A 16,825-nucleotide genomic window follows, 5' to 3' on the forward strand; every position below is an offset into this window, starting at 1 on the left:
TGAAATATCTGCTTTAATATTATAATTATATTAAAGACAAATGTCAGTTTATCACTTCCTATCACTGGTTCATTTTAACAGTAGCCTGTAGCCGTGTTTAGTGTGTTAGAGGCAGATTAATCAACAGGAACCATGTGATCAGTGTCATAATGAGACTAATGAATCAGTGTTTCCTGATCATCTGGTTTATATTTCTGCATCTTAACGTTAAATATTATCTCCTAAGAGAGAAGACGTGTGAGTGGACGGTGCAGGAGGACGAGGAGATGATTTCAAACTAATCACAGATGTCGTGAACATCCGACACTGAAGCGTAAATCATCTGAATCGTCTCATTAGAGATTAAACCGACTTCAGACCAACAGTAAACAGACTTACTGTACGGCTCAGGTTTTTGTCTCAGGGCATTTTTGTGCCTTTAATTATCTCCTCTAACAGTTTTGAGTCGAGCTTAGTGAAGCTAATTTCCAGAGGCAACAGTTCCAATCTGCAAACCATCTGCTGTCCACGTTGTGAACTCATTAACTGCAGCAATTGATCGAGGCCCAGAGTTTCCCTCTGAGCTCTCTGGTGTCACTACACGCGTTTAATAGAAGGCAGGGAAATAAAACCAGTGAATTAAAAGCTAGAAACAATGCAGCGTTGTCCCTGTGTACTGTAGCCTGGTGAAGACGGCGCAGGAGACATGTCTCCGTGTGGACAGAGGCTTTAAACCGTGAGAAAAGGGCTGATTGATGTGAAGGTGGTGTCGGTCGGTAAACAGTCGGAGGTTAATCCACCTCGATGGACTCACTGCTCTCGTTCACTGGTTTACACTCGTTGGGGAGTCGCTGGTGGCGGCTGAGCTGGGTGGCCTGGGTGAAGCTGCGGTCGCAACGCTCGCACCTGAGAAACACACACACACAGGAGACGGTGATTAGATCAGGGTAGGTCTGATAACACACACACACACACACACACACACACAGACAGACACACAGACACACACACACACACACACAGACACACAGACAGACAATCACACACACACACAGACGATCACACACACGTTCTATAAGTCTGTAATGAATCTCAATCATCCAGGTCGTAGTATATCTAAATAAAAACAAGCTGACATAAGAGCATTCATCTACGTAGTGTCTTCAGGCCTAAAGGTCTGGTGGAGAGTTTTGGTTTTTAGTGGGAACATGTGAGCCAGGACTCTGTCCACCTGCACCTGAAGGACATAGGACAACCTCCTCTTTGACCAGAAGATTGAGACATAATCTGCCATCGATCCTGAACATCTGTCTCCAAACAGTTTCATCAGATCAGATCATCTGGCCACACTAGTCATGTGATTGTCTGATGGACTCCACCCTCAGATGTTCCAACTTAAAGCCCAACTAGGACGTGGTCTAAACCAGACCGGTCCTCTCTGGGTGACTGGTACACAGTAATCCAAGACATTTTGTTTTAATAATATAAAGAATCACTATCTCCATGAAGTTGTAGGAAACTAAATTTGATTGTTTTTCTTCCTTTGGCAGACGGTAAAGTCTCCACATGTTCTGTTTCAATGTTGTGAAAAATGTAAAAAATAGAAAATGATGTAAAGACACGTCTTCAATAAACACAGGTTCCCTTGTTTGGTCTTTCTGTAGTTATGAGGACCATTTATTCTCTTAAACCAAACCTGAACCGTCTCCGTCTCTAATCGTAATGTTTTCTCTAAAACCAAGTCTTAAACCTCAAACAGTTGTTGGGGTCCAGATAAATAGCCAACGTGACCTCACAAGACTAGTGTTCCACCAGAGTCTGGCCCTCACAACTTAATAAAAGCGGCCTCACACACACACTCTCAGACGTCCCTGTTAACTCTAATACCCAGTGACAGTACAAAGTGAGTGTGAGGCCCGGCGGAGCTGTAATTGTTGCCCTGATCTTCACAACCTGACCGACAAATTACACACACAGTCCACCTGTCAATAATCTATCTGGCCGGCTGAGGAGGGTATTCCCATCTCACACACACCCAGCCTGATACGGCAGCGTCACTGTCACCTTCAATAGGCACCGAGAGGAGAGGGAGCTTTTAGTGGGAGCTGGAGGGAGGGGGGGGGGGGGGGGGGCTACAGGGGCATTTAAATGTGTGTGTGTGGGGGGGGGGGGGCTACAGGGGCATTTAAATGTGTGTGTGGGGGGGGGGGGGCTACAGGGGCATTTAAATGTGTGTGTGGGGGGGGGGGGGGGCTACAGGGGCATTTAAATGTGTGTGTGGGGGGGGGGGGGGCTACAGGGGCATTTAAATGTGTGTGTGTGGGGGGGGGGGGCTCTTCAAAGAGAGAGCTTGTTGAGGTATTGAACCTAACGGGCCTGAAACAAGACTAACATGCTGTTAGATTGGAGAGAGTTGGTCACAGCAGGAGAGACTTTTCTAACACTGAAGCCGTGAATCAGTGTCGACTGAACATCGTTCATTTAGGAGATCTTTAAACTGAGGCTCATTGTGTGTTTGTGGTTTAAACTTTAAAATGTTTTTATTGCCACATCAGATTATTCAGACATCATCCCTCGTATCTGTACGACCTCTCTAACGAAGGAACTGATTCATCTTCACAGGTCTTTTCTGAAAATAAAACCTTCACCTTTTCAAGTCATTTCTCACATACGCTGAAAACTACCGGCTGTCCATTTGGTTTATGTCAAACTATAAAATTAGTGACAAACTGTGACTGTGCTGCTTCAATCGTCTAGTTCCCTCAACAGCTGAGACAGATTCATGTGTAAAACTTAATTTAAATAGAAATTTATGAATGAACACTTTTCATAATCATAATGAATTATGAGTAAAACTGATCCATAAAACCAGAGACGGTTAAACAGGTAAACAACAACGGAGCGCTGCAAACTACAGATGATTCAGGCATTTCTATAAAGATGGCTCCAGTCAAGACAGACCGTTCATAGTTATTTATTTTAGGTCTGTCATAAACCTAAACCCCCAAATCATGTGATTTTGAAGAAGAAGAACTATTTCTTGTAAACATTGTGTATAGATTTTTGTTTTTTTAGTTCTCTATTTTGTTTATTGTTGATTTCAGCTTTTTGTTATATTTTATGTCTGGTGCCTGTAGAATGCTGCTGCAACGGTGACACTTCCCAGTTTGGGATTAATAAAGCATCTATCCATCTATATCTATCTATACTCTGTAAAATAGTTTATTCAAGATCGGATCTGGACTCCGACTGGCCGATATTAAAAGATCAGGACCAGATCATAAAACCTCGATGGGGACATTCCTGCTGTTAAAACACTGGAAAAGAGAAAGAAACTGTCCAGAAACAACTATTAGTAAATAAAATCACTGCAGCTCTGGGCCACCACACTGTTCTCCATGACCAGCGTCTCCAGATGGTCGTTTGAGTGTCTCTTAACGACTAATGTGGGAGGAGTCAGCCAGGTAACCATATTTGGTAAAGTCAGAGCCAAATAATCGTGTTCTTAAAACTGAGGAGTATTTTCCAGTAATGAATGTTTACGTGAGGCCTCGTACAGACCAACCAACAGGACTTGGAGCAGATGGAGTTTCCACGTGAAACATCCTCATTCTGTAAATTTTCTTTCAGCACGAGAAGAGAAAACAGATCGTTGACTGCTGTGCCCTTCAGGTGGACGTTCTTGTCCTCATTTGTCTGTAAATTGAGAAAACCACAACAGCCCTTGACATCAAAGCTGCTGTGAAGCTCCTCTGTCACAGCGACTTATCCAGCAGGACAGACACGGGACTGTTCTCCAGCAGAACAAAGAGACGCCTGCAGTCCGCCGGCTATCGACCAGCAGACGTCTCTCGGCCGCCGCCATCTTCTTCTCTCAGCAGGGAAACATGACGCTGAGCAGCTTGTCCTGACAAAAGTCACAGAGATGTTTTAATCACTTTCCCTCAAGGATCAGTGAAGTTTCAGCTTCTCTCTCATCTTAATCTCTTCTGTCCAGACACAAGGGGAAGTGATTGTGTTCAGTCACAGATTGACAGGAGACATCTTGGTCGTCTTCTAAGACTCTACACATTCAGGACTGGAGGAGGACATGGAGGAGGAGGACATGGAGGAGGAGGACATGGAGGAGGAGATAATACTACTCTCTCTTTTTCTCCACCTCCACCTCCTCCTGCCATCACTTGTTCGACTTCTTTCCCTTCTTCTCCTCTTTCTCCCCCTGATCCTTCTATCCCTAACTTCTTCTTCTCCTCTTTCTATTACTTCTTCTCCTCCTCCATGTTCTCCACTTGCTCCTTCTCCTCCTCATTCTATGTCTTCCTCATTCTTCTCATAATACATTTACCAGAGAATCAGATTATGTTATAGAAGTGAATACATTTGTCTTAGATCTAGTTTTTGCTTCTGTCCGTTCCCAGCAGGTAACTAACAGGTGAGATGTTTTGGTGCTTCCTTGGAGACAGAGAAGACAACAGAAGACAACAGAAGACAACAGAAGACAACAGAAGGCAGCGGTCTGACAGCCCAGCGAGCTCCAGCGCCTGAAAAGCTGCCGACCACACAGAATCGCTGCCTCCGTCTTCTCAGCGGGAAAATAAAGTTCACAGTTCTCCCGGTGACAAAGTGACAGTGGCAGCTTTAATCTATCCGCCGCGCCGTCCGAAAGGAGATAACTCCCCGAGGCCATCGATCCGCTAAAGATTTCTGACGCCCGTCCATGATTGTCTTTGTCCCGCTCTGGCTCCGCGGAGACTCTGAAGTGCTGATGAAAAGGTTCGGGGGTTTCCCTCTGATTGCTTATTAAGAACGCTGATTTGCTTTCAAGCGGATTTCTTGTCGCTTCACTTTTACGCCGTGATCTCTTGTTCGTTCTCTCTCAGTCTTCTCACCCTTTCACTCTCCGTGTCGATGACAAGTTCGGATTTCTCTGATTGCTTATTAGGAGCGTTAATTTGTTTCCTCCAGCGTTCCCCTGATACACGTCCTCTACATCTTCCTCTGTTTAAATCCCTTATTTAGCGTTCTTCACGTTCTTTCATATATCGTCCTCCCCCGTCCTCCCCCGTCCTCCCCCTGCCCTCTCTCTCTGGATGCTGACCTCTTCATCCACTGGGGGAATCCTTATTGTCCTCCATGGCTGATGGGACGACAGCCTGACAACAGCAGCTTCCAGAAACCTCTAATTGCAGCGTGGCTTTGCCTCTAATTATTTCAGCCAGTGGAAAATAAATAAATATAATGGAAATGAGCGATCGAGCTGCTCCTGTATTTACACCGGCCATTTTACTGAAGCTCTCTGATTTACAACGAGAGAAAAAAAACTCAGAGATAGTTTGTTTATCAACGTCGCAGGTGACCAACAGTAAAGCAGAGAGAGGTCAGAGGTCAGAGGTCAGAGGTCACAGGGGACGTGACGGGAGAAGGGACAGATCATGAATAATGGAGAGAAATAAGATTAAAAGATTAGAAAGTTGTTTTTCTATCAGCAGGAAAAAGACGTTTTGTGGAACTTTAAGCAAAGTTCTGACGTGATGAGAAAATATTTAAGTTCTTTGTTTTACTTTTTTTTTTTCAGTAATAAAACCACTGAGGGACAAGGTGGATGTACAGTTATTTAAAAACATATCAGTTCATTGATTATAACATGCTAACTACATTAATTAATAATTTCATGGTTCACTTTATTATAATGTTAATTTATTCAGTCAGTTCTTAACTCCTGTGTGTAATCCCTCCATCTGTCCTCTGATTATGAAGTGAATATCCTCATATTAAAGCTGAGAGTCGTCACGTTATGAACCGTTCTGTGATCAGTCAGACACCAAACGTTATCAGCTGATATTCCACCTGAACACTTTCATCAGCGACGTCTATAACAACAGATCAGATAACGGTCTGCTGTGTGTCGGCCCCGAGGCCTCAGAGAACGTCCCACCTACTGGCTCCTTACAGGCTCTGTACCAGAAGATTTAATTATTTATTTATAAACCAGAGCTATATCTGTTGCTTTCCGTTGTTCCAATGGTCCAGACTCAGTATTAATGAGCTCAGATATTTATTTGACCTCTTATTTAAACCACACATTGAAGTGGTTTCAGCTCTGATCAGTGATTGGCTGTAAAATGCTGACAGGTATTAGTTTAGTCTTCAGCTACACGTTGTGGTTTTATTTGTTCAGAGTGTTTTCTGCCGTGATGCTGCTCTGATCTTATTGAACCAACGATGAGCACCGATGTCTTCTCTGATAATTATCAGGATTTCTTAGTCGTTTAAAGTCAATAGGAGTCATTCACACTGAAAACAATCCATGCTGCCTTTGACCCTGAGAGTCCATCGATCAATGAGCTTCATGTTGTCCTGGACACAGTTTATGTGGGAGTCACAGACTTTACTCTAATAACAGAGATGAGACCGTGTTCATCTTGTGCCTTTAAATGAATTTAAATGAATCAGTTTTCATTCAGTAATCAGTCATGTCTGGGTGTTGTAGCTGACAGATCTGCAGATAGGGGGGAGGAGGGAGGGTGGTTGGTTGGGGTACTCACTGTTACTTACTTGAACGGCTTCTCTCCGGTGTGCGTGCGGATGTGGTTGTTGAGCGTGGTGGCGCCGGCGAACGCTCGGCCGCAGTATCCGCATTTGAAGGGTCGGTCGCTGGAGTGCGTCACCACGTGGTTCCTCAGCTCCGACGGCTGAGAGAAGGACTGGGAGCAGTGGCCACACTGGTACGGCCTGAAGGGGGACCAACACAACGACAAGAGGGTGAGGGGTTTGTTAGATTTTTAAAGAAACAGCAAACAGCAGCAAACAGCAACCTCTGAAAACTGAAGCCCAGTGTCAAAAGCTACAGTTCCTCTAACGTCCACTAGAGGCTCCATCAGTGAGTCGATCCCACAGACTCTATGTCAAACACAAACATATTTCTTCATTCATGACAACTGCATGAGAATTTTTAATTTTAATTACATGAAAGCTTAAAGTTAAGGATAATTAACCACCGTTCTTCAGCCTCGGCTCCACTCTCGCTCCACCTCTTTAAATTAACTCTTAATTAAACAGAGTCAGACGAGATGGAGACGACCAGAGACGCCACACTGAGCTTCAGAAGAGCTCGACTTAATCCCTGAAGCTCTGCAGCACCTCTGTGTGATCACCTGCTCCTTTAACTCTGCACAATCTGTTTTATTTATGGTTGTAAATCATTCAAACAGAATCATCCACTAAAAGATGCAGGTCTAGATAGTGGCCAGTTAAGACAGTAACAGTATCCTACACTACTAACACTGGTTTAATTGTGTCCATCTTATAATTTTGCTTCTTTTACATCTTCTCCTCTTCTGAACTAAAGCTTTATGTAAAACTAATATTGATTGCTGTATAAATTTAAAAAGTCAAACATGCGGCGACACAGAAACCGGCAGACTCAGACACTGCTGCGGTTACCATGGCAGCGTGACCCTCATCCACAGCGCAGGCCTGGATCATGACTGGACCATACATCACTCTGTGTGCGTTTGGCCCAGTTCATAGTGGGAGTGAATGAGACTGAAACAAACAACCAAACAATAGCAGAGCGTCTGCTAATAGAGTGTCCTGCTTCCACACAGCAGCAGATCTAATCTCACTCTCTTTCCATTTGCTTAGCTGAACACGGCCTCCTCCTCCTCCTCCTCCTCCTCCTCCTCCTCCTCTGCTGCTGCGTTAACGCTATCGACTCGTTTTAACCTCGAGGACACGTCCACTGTGATCACTGCTCGGATCCTGTTATCAGATATTAGAAATATTTTAAAGTACGTGGTGAAACAATAGAATCGCAGCGTCGTGACAGAACTTTTACTCAAGTAAAGTCTTGATAGATTTATTTTATTGGTCTTAACTGTTTAAATCAGGTGATAAAGGGAGATGGACTCAGACCATAAAGGGTTAACACCAGGCTCCAACCAGTTCACAGATACTGAAACTAAAAGTCAAGGTTTGCCAAGAACAAAACTGAAAATAAGAGTCACTAACTGTCGTCGGCACAGTTCATATAAATCTTATTTATCTAGACTAGGGTTTAATATTTTTCCCGAAAATTAGATGAATCAGATCCCGGGAAAAGATGGGTGTTTTTTGTTGTTGTTGTTTTTGCCCAAGTAATGTATCGACATCATTCAGATATGCGTTCCCAGCATGTTTTATATTATTTGTAACATTATTAGGGCAAGAAACACAGTTTATGTCCATATCAACAAAGTTTGCAAAGATCAGTTCTGCTGCGTGATCAAGTGAGCTGCGTGCGTGACAGCCTATCTGCCAAAAAGCAGCTACCGTATTGGTGTAGAACGATCACGTGACCAACCGTGCCACCACTCGCGACCAAGATCTTACTACGCTCTGAAGAAACTAGTTCTGCATAAAACATAGACGCATCGGCAATCGACTGGAATTTTTGCGACGAACTTTTTTTGGGTAGCTTAGCATGACTCGTTATGTTTTATGAACTAAAGATTGTGTAGATGCCAGACTGTGGAGCGGGATGAAACGATAACAGGGTTCACCTTACGGCCTAACAAAGCTGGCTGCAGACATCATTAGGAGGTTGGTAGCCTACTGCTGCACTGAATTCAACGTTAACATAACAACAATAGAAGCGCACGTGTAACAAAAAATAAATATATATTTCCCGTTTCCCGTCATAACCTTTCCCGGGAATCGGGAAATAGTCTTGATCAGATTTCCCGGGAATCCCGTTTCCTGGGATTAAACCCTAATCTAGACGCTGTCGTCTTTATCAGGTTCTTATTAGGCAGCGTCTGAACACAGAGCTGAAGGATTTAATAACGTTCACACTGCTTTACGTTAGGAGTTCATGAAACTTTCTGACCTGAACCGTCTAGAAATACAACGTCTCCACCACCATCAGAGGGAAGGGTTTGTTGTAGAGGTTTTAGCTGCAGCAAAGTTCAGGCTCAGTGTTTTACAACGTCAGAGGATGTTTTAGTTTCAGTAAAATACAGTAAACGCACAAATTGGACAGTTTGCCCAATGAAAAGTAAGAATTAATAAATCAGTATCATTAACACCAGAGTTAAAGTTTTATCATTTATTTTGCAGAATTTATGGAATTAAAATTAAAAGTATATATAATTAAAAATACATACATTTTTGCACGTTACAAACGAATTTAACCTGACAGAGAAAACAGCTCCCGCAGCATGTGAAGCTACTCGTGTTGTTCTCAAATAAAAATCTTTTCAAATCCTTGTGCTCTGCCCATAAATGCCTGGTTCTCCTGAAATCATTTTGGGAAACGTGTGGACGTACCTGCTTTACCTACAGCTTCCACTGTTCTCGCCAGTGAACATGTTCCTGGTGAGTTTTTCTGTATCTGAGTCAGACTGTAAATCCTCCCGAGGCTCGTTTTATGATTTGTGACATTGGCTTATGTAAATAAAACAGATGAATTTCAACATTACGTTCTTCTGTGTGAGTACAAACGTCCCTCTACGTATATTCAGAGCCGCACTTGTTTATTCCGCTGAGACAAACACTGAACCGCTGTGTTACTTGTTAGAGCGTCTCTGATTCCCGGCTGCTGCCTGAGAATAAAGAGATTCTCATTCTGAAACCAATAAGACAAAACTCTGACATCAGTAGCTTACAAATAGGTAAAGAGCCCAGAACTAGAGTAAAACAAATAGACCAACATCTTCACTGCTCTAATAAATCACAAACACCTACAGCACCCTGAGAGGATGTCGACAGCACACACACACACACACACACACACACACACACACACACACACACACACACACACAGGAAAGTAATAAGAGTAAAATAGTGTAATACAAAATCGAAAAATTCTCACTTGCAGTTTTCCACATAAAAGGCGTCTCGCCGTGGGGGTCGCTTCATTTATCAGCCGGCCGGTCTATAAGCTCACGCCTCAGTGGGCCGCACCACTATTTATTAGGTGGGTTTTCTATGAAGAGCCGCATTGATTGTGAATAGTTTAAGTTGATGAATGTGTGGATATTATTTATTAAGGCAGCAGGCCGGGAGATTAATGCCCAGTTATTGTTTATTACAGTGGAGTGAGGAAGAGAGGGAGGAGGAGGAGGAGGAGGAGGAGGAGGAGGAGGTGAAGCATAAACACCTCCATCACACACACACACACACAGGTACGTGCATATGCAACCTAAATATTTGCACACACAGTAACATGTAAATATGATCCTACATGCATGAATTAACACACACATGGTCTGAGTTTGGCACCGAGGCTCAGATTTACTGCACAAGGTCAGAAAACCCTTCAGGACAGAACTGGCTCAACGTTGGGCGCAACGCAACGTCACCTGTCAGACGCCTGGTAGAGTGATGGCTGCTCTGAACGGTGAGCAACATGAGGTACCTGTGACTTCCTGAGTCACATGTCATCATCTCACAGGTGTCCACACACAGCAGCATGTAAACACCATCAAAGCCTCTTGTCAGTCTTCTACTAGTTGGACTTACAGCTTCAGATTTTCTCCAACATTCAGCAAAAGGAGAAGCTCAAAGCCTGTAAACCAGACCAACGTCCCCCTGCAGACCCAGGACGCTGGTCTGGAGTCTCTCTGTTGGTAACTGATGATTCTCCAGCAGAGACGCTGCCTGGAGGCTTCTCTCAGATCAACATGCTCACATTGAACCTGCTCCATTACGACGGACAGATCTGACACGCTGTATGGCCTTACACTGGTGGGTATTTTTTTATGTAAAGCAGTTTGAAAAGTCTTGTTTTAAAAGTAGCATATAGATAAATATAGTACATAAAGTAAAAGTACCGTATATTCCGGACTATAAGACGCTACTTCTGTCACTTGCTTTGGACCCTGCGGCTTATACAACGGCGGATGGATTTTTACAGCTAACGGTCACCAGGGGCGCACTATCATGTCATAGACGATGACACGAGGATTAAGAACTGACTTTTCCGGTTATTTTGATCCAGTAAACGGCCGTGTTACTGCACTTTTGCTGCCGTGTTACAGACAAGCATTTTTACAAACAAATTAAATTTAGCCATTTAACGTTATTGCCTCATCAAGCGTTGTAAGCTTTGTTTTTTGTTATACTGCACTACTACGGTACTATGACTGCACCGTTGTATTATTTGTGCACTGCACGAATGCTGTTTGTAATGTCAAAGATGTGAAAGTTTGATCGATTGATTGATTGAAAGATTTATTGTGTTTGTCAAATGTAAATAAATGGGACGCTTTGCGTTTCCAAACAGTCATTTCTGTCCCGACAATCCCCTCCATGGTAGAAGAAACTCTTACGGTAATTAAACATTAAAACACCAGCGGCTTATAGTCGGGTGCAGCTTATATATGGCACAATCTGTAGTTTCCCCAAAATTTAGCTGGTGCGGCTTATAGTCCGGAAAATACGGTAACCTTGTCATAAATGTCATCTGAGAGCAGAGGACTTGAGTTACTGAGACGTATCAGCTGAAATATATAATAAAACCCAGATGGAGAGTTATCAGTAAGTATTGAGTCTAGCTAGGACAGGCTGTATTGTTATTGGCTCTATTCAAATTAAACTAAATTAAATTGAATTAAAAGCTGAATATGAGCTGTTTCACCAACTACAGGACGTATTTAATAGATGTAAAACTGATGAAAAGTGATGAAATGCAACCTTGAAATGTCAAAAATCTTAATTTTTACTTTTATATTAAAGAATTAAACACTAGAGAAGCTGCAAACACTTGTTCTATGAAATAACCTGATTAATAATCGATCCCTCAACTAATTATTTCTCTTTTGTCCTCTGTGGAGCGTCTGTCTCTGTCTCGGTGGCCGTCAGCGTCCTGCAGTCATTCAGTCTGACTGTGTTACCGTCTGCTGACAGCACCGACAGCCAGATACGTTGAGAGTCAACATCACGACAAGTTCACAAAAACACAAAACAGACGCTTCGATTTGGTCCACAGACAAACTAATAACACTGGGCTGGGATGGGAGTAGGGCTGGCTGCCATGTTGTTCACACTCAGCCTCGTCTGCGTGTGTGTGTGTGTGTGTGTGTGTGTGTGTGTGTGTGATGTATAAAATTAGTCATTTTCAACACTTCTGCTAAAATACGGCTCAGGACAATAAACCTTGCGTCGCCTTTCAACACAACGTGAGGTAACAACAACAGAGTCGGTGTCAACGTGTCGCTGTGTCCACACCTCTAACACATGAGCTGGTGAAAGACGCAGAGTGTGTGTGAGACCTAAACTACATCCAGCTATTAACGCAACATGGGAATGAAATGTCCTGGCCCACGCTCATGGTTTTATGTCAGCGGAGAGGTCGGAGGTCAGCTAGGTGGCTCGGTGTGGGGAAGGCAGGGGCCCACGGACTGCAGGGGAAACCGTCAAGAGGAAAATGTGAAGGTATCTAGAAATAATGACAATAACGTCTCACTGTCAGCTGCACTGTGGGTCTACACCAACTCTGTCACAGAGCAAGAGCCTCGACGTATAAATGGAGCCCAGAGCTTTTACCTGAAGAAGGTGGACAGAGTTTCAGGTTTACAGAATTAGAAAAACATGGCTATTTTCTAATATTCAGATTTTTTTTTACAACATATGATTTATTTAATGTTCTGGTGCAAAACAACTCCACTGCCTTTCTTCAGCTACAACAAAGCTGTAGCTGAAGACGACGTAGTGTAACTGACACTGGGATGTCTGTCGGTACATTTAACTCTCCAGGAAGTGTTCTTGTTTTGTTTTTGTGTGTTTTAAATTAATTTCAGAGTCTCTGTGCTCGCAGCGTGTGGCGATACAGGGTGAAGTGCGTCGATTGACCCGTATAGACGCAGCCTAATCCATACGGAGTTATATTTGCGCCGTGAGGACGTCTCCTCTGTCCTCCTCGTATGAAGACTTTATTCCCTCCAGACCGGCAGCTATAAATCACAGCTCACACCTCGTCAATACGCAATCAATGGCTCTCAGAACATACGTAAACACACTGAGCTATACGTCCAGACACAAATAAAATCACTGGCAGACCCCCTCCACCCCCCCCCCTTCACATGCAAACACTAAACTCATTTTCCTCCATCCACCACTCAACATCTATCCATCTCTCTTTTTGTTTATCTCTCTCTTTCTTTGTATTGATGGACCTTTTAGAGCATAAAGCCCACATAATGTCCTCTCATCAACACAGACGAGTACAGAAACACAGAAAAACAGCCAATATCACGTCAGACTTATCTGGAGGAGGAGGGCTGGTCTGATGATGTGGAAGAACAGGAGAAAAGGGAGGAGGAGGAGGAGGAGACGACGACGTAGAAGAAGATGTCCTGTCCCGTCAGACTGGGTGTTTCCGTTACCCACAGTTGTATAAATATACACCGATAACCGACTCTTGAACATCTGAAACTCTCGGAGCTCTGCCGTCACTAAACATGTTAAATCCACTCCCATGCAACACAAAGTAGACTTTTAAAATAATGGCAAACATGACAGATAAAAATAGACTTTGGAGAAATTTCTACAAGCCCGTCCATCACTATGATGGATCATTATCCGGCGGCTACGAGTGGATAAAAAGAAACAATCATTTTTCAACACATCTGTGTGTCCGGCAGGGACAACACACATCTGTGTTAGTGTTAAATGCAAATACGTCTTGACTGTCGGGTGATAAATCTCTTAAACGTCAACGGTTTAGCAAAACAGAAAAACATTTTGACTTAATTGTGTTTTGAGACATTTCTCAGCTCACGGAGCAGCAAGTGGGGCCTTCAACAGAAACATGAGACAGCTGCACGTTGCATTTTAACCTCCATAAATCATTTATATTTGGATTCCCGCAAAACATTTATGTGCATTTGCTCGACCGTCATGTTCTACAGACGCACTAGAAACAACAGCTCGTTTGTTAAACATGTGCCGTCAGTTAGAGTCCTTGAGACGGAGGAGGACACGATGGAGCTGAACTATACAATAGTTGGAGGAAGTCTACAGTTGGTTAAAGCTTAAAATGTTACTAGGAACGTTTGACTTAGACCTGGACAGAGTTTATTCATCCACAACGAAGGAGGAGGAGGAGGAGGAGGAGGAGGAGGAGGAGGTGTATGTAACAGTACATCTGCTGTGACTATGTCCAACATAAAAGTCTCAAACTATTTAATCAGCTCAGACTTTTCTCAGGTTTTCACTCGTGCCTGGATTACTCCAGCGAGTGTTAAATGTTTAACTGTATTCACGGAAAAACTGAGAGAAGCGAGCGCTGAAGCCAAACCGTGGACGAGGCCGAACGCGATGCCAGAAACAAACGACAGCATTAGCATTTAATTCCTCTGTAGGTTCAGCTGTGTGATGATACACACTTTCAATCAGCCGTAAACCCTCTGAGCTCTCGTATACAAGATCATATTCATATACAAATACGTGACTCATAAACAACATCAGTGAACAGACCTGAACTGTGAACGCCGGAGATCAAAGTGCTGAACAAAAAAGCCCCGTTCTCCCTAAAAGCATAACGATTAAACACCAGCGCAGTAAACACATCAATCATAAAAGCTGTGGTTATTAATTTCGTCCACTGCTGTGGGTTTGTGCGGCATTGCTTTTGTAGTATGTAAAGCCTACAAGTTAAAACATAGATTTTTTTTCCTGATTCATCACTCATCACCGTCACAGAACTTAAAACAGTATCCCGCGTCCCGACACCAGTTTGAAAGCGAACGGAGAGAACTTCCAAGGACTCATTGACATAAACAAACCTCTGATGATGGATTCTGTTGAAATGACACACGGAGAAAAGAAAAGACACAGAAGAATAAAAAGTGCAGAAAAAGAAACGGTCAGCAGAAAGAAAACTGAAAGAGATGGAGCTGAGAGGAGGTGTGTGGTGGGATCTTTTTTTTTTAGGCTGATATAAAGAGCCATCAGTCTTCAGCTCCAAACGTTCCCATCAAGTAAACATCAATAAATATGTATGGAGGGAGGGAAGCACTAAGAAATCAAGAAGAGACGGAGACAGAGGTGACAAACCTTTATTCTTATTCACACTGAAACCCAACTGGTAAAATGTCTAAAGACTGAAACGACTCTAAAGAGACATCACACCACAGGCCTCCAGACGGATTGACTGATGAAGACTATTCTTCCAAAACACAATCTGGTGGTTTTTCAGTGACGTTCCTCAAACATTTCATAAGCGTTCAACCACCAGTGAGAACCGCCATCTCCTCAATGAATGCTAGAACCACAACAACCACCAAGAGGACGTCCACAGCCTCAGTGGCAGCTGAAACCACCTAAAAGACCCAGAAACATTCCTCAGTGACTACCAGGTCAACCTCAAGCACTACGTCCCAAAACAAGCTGAAACAACAGCAACAGGACTCGTATCTTGAAGACGTTCCACTCTAGTATTTAGTTCTGAAAGATGGGTGGGGACTTTGTTCTGCAACGCAAACCCACAAACCTTCTTGATGACAACTAATATCTCTGGTTAGGGATAATCCAGGCATTTTTAAAATGTTGTAGTTACTGGTTTTAGCTCTGCCACAAACCAAAACCATGGCCCTGTTGAGCCAAAACTACTTTTCTCCGTCTTCTGTTTTAATGGCTGTTGGCTAACGTCAAAGATCCCAAAAGAAGAAGAAGAGAGAGGAAGAGGAAGAGGAAGAGGAAGAGGAAGAGAGATAAGACACTACATTAACTTTGACAGAAAGATTTATTGGACTGAATCCAGTCGACTCTAGGAGAAGACAAGGAAGACAAGGAAAGACTTTAGGAAGCTACAGGAGACCAACTCTAGGAGAAGACAAGGAAGACAAGGACAGACTTTAGGAAGCTACAGGAGACCAACTCTAGGAGAAGACAAGGAAGACAAGGACAGACTTTAGGAAGCTACAGGAGACCAACTCTAGGAGAAGACAAGGAAGACAAGGACAGACTTTAGGAAGCTACAGGAGACCAACTCTAGGAGAAGACAAGGAAGACAAGGACAGACTTTAGGAAGCTACAGGAGACCAACTCTAGGAGAAGACAAGGGAGACAAGGACAGACTTTAGGAAGCTACAGGAGACCAACTCTAGGAGAAGACAAGGAAGACAAGGACAGACTTTAGGAAGCTACAGGAGACCAACTCTAGGAGAAGACAAGGAAGACAAGGACAGACTTTAGGACGCTACAGGAGACCAACTCTAGGAGAAGACAAGGAAGACGAGGACAGACTTTAGGAAGCTACAGGAGACCAACTCTAGGAGAAGACAAGGAAGACAAGGACAGACTTTAGGACGCTACAGGAGACCAACTCTAGGAGAAGACAAGGAAGACGAGGACAGACTTTAGGAAGCTACAGGAGACCAACTCTAGGAGAAGACAAGGAAGACAAGGACAGACTTTAGGAAGCTACAGGAGACCAACTCTAGGAGAAGACAAGGAAGACAAGGACAGACTTTAGGAAGCTACAGGAGACCAACTCTAGGAGAAGACAAGGAAGACAAGGACAGACTTTAGGAAGCTACAGGAGACCAACTCTAGGAGAAGACAAGGAAGACAAGGACAGACTTTAGGAAGCTACAGGAAACCAACTCTAGGACATTTAACATCAGATCAGGACTTAGGTCGGACGATACTCAATATTAAAAGATCAGGAGCAAAACTCTTACGTAATCCCTGAGGGTTGGTGATAAGGATGTGTTGAACCCTCTAAATTACTATAAACACCTATAAGAGCCCAACTGCCCAGGAATCTTTGTAATGTCCACAAGAGACCACTAATGGATCTCTTGGACTTTCCCAAGAACGACAAGACGTACTCAATTACGTCCATAACCACCGACAGGAC

The 16,825-nt window shown here is 43.5% G+C and overlaps 1 protein-coding gene across 1 annotated transcript in view; it reads right to left on the bottom strand.

Moving 5' to 3' along the window:
• Positions 1–380: 380 nt before the first annotated feature.
• prdm6 (PR domain containing 6) overlaps positions 381–16,825 on the bottom strand; it is a gene marked incomplete at its 5' end in the record, with an annotated part of 88,116 nt that continues 71,671 nt past the window's right edge. The window contains 2 exons of the mRNA XM_084552297.1: positions 381–885; positions 6,535–6,711. Coding sequence (XP_084408423.1) covers positions 771–885; positions 6,535–6,711 — 292 coding nt within the window. The 3' untranslated portion in view covers positions 381–770. The remainder of the gene's footprint in view (positions 886–6,534; positions 6,712–16,825) is intronic.

Source organism: Chelon labrosus, assembly GCF_963514085.1.
Source record: "Chelon labrosus genome assembly, chromosome: 9".
Taxonomy (NCBI): domain Eukaryota; kingdom Metazoa; phylum Chordata; class Actinopteri; order Mugiliformes; family Mugilidae; genus Chelon; species Chelon labrosus.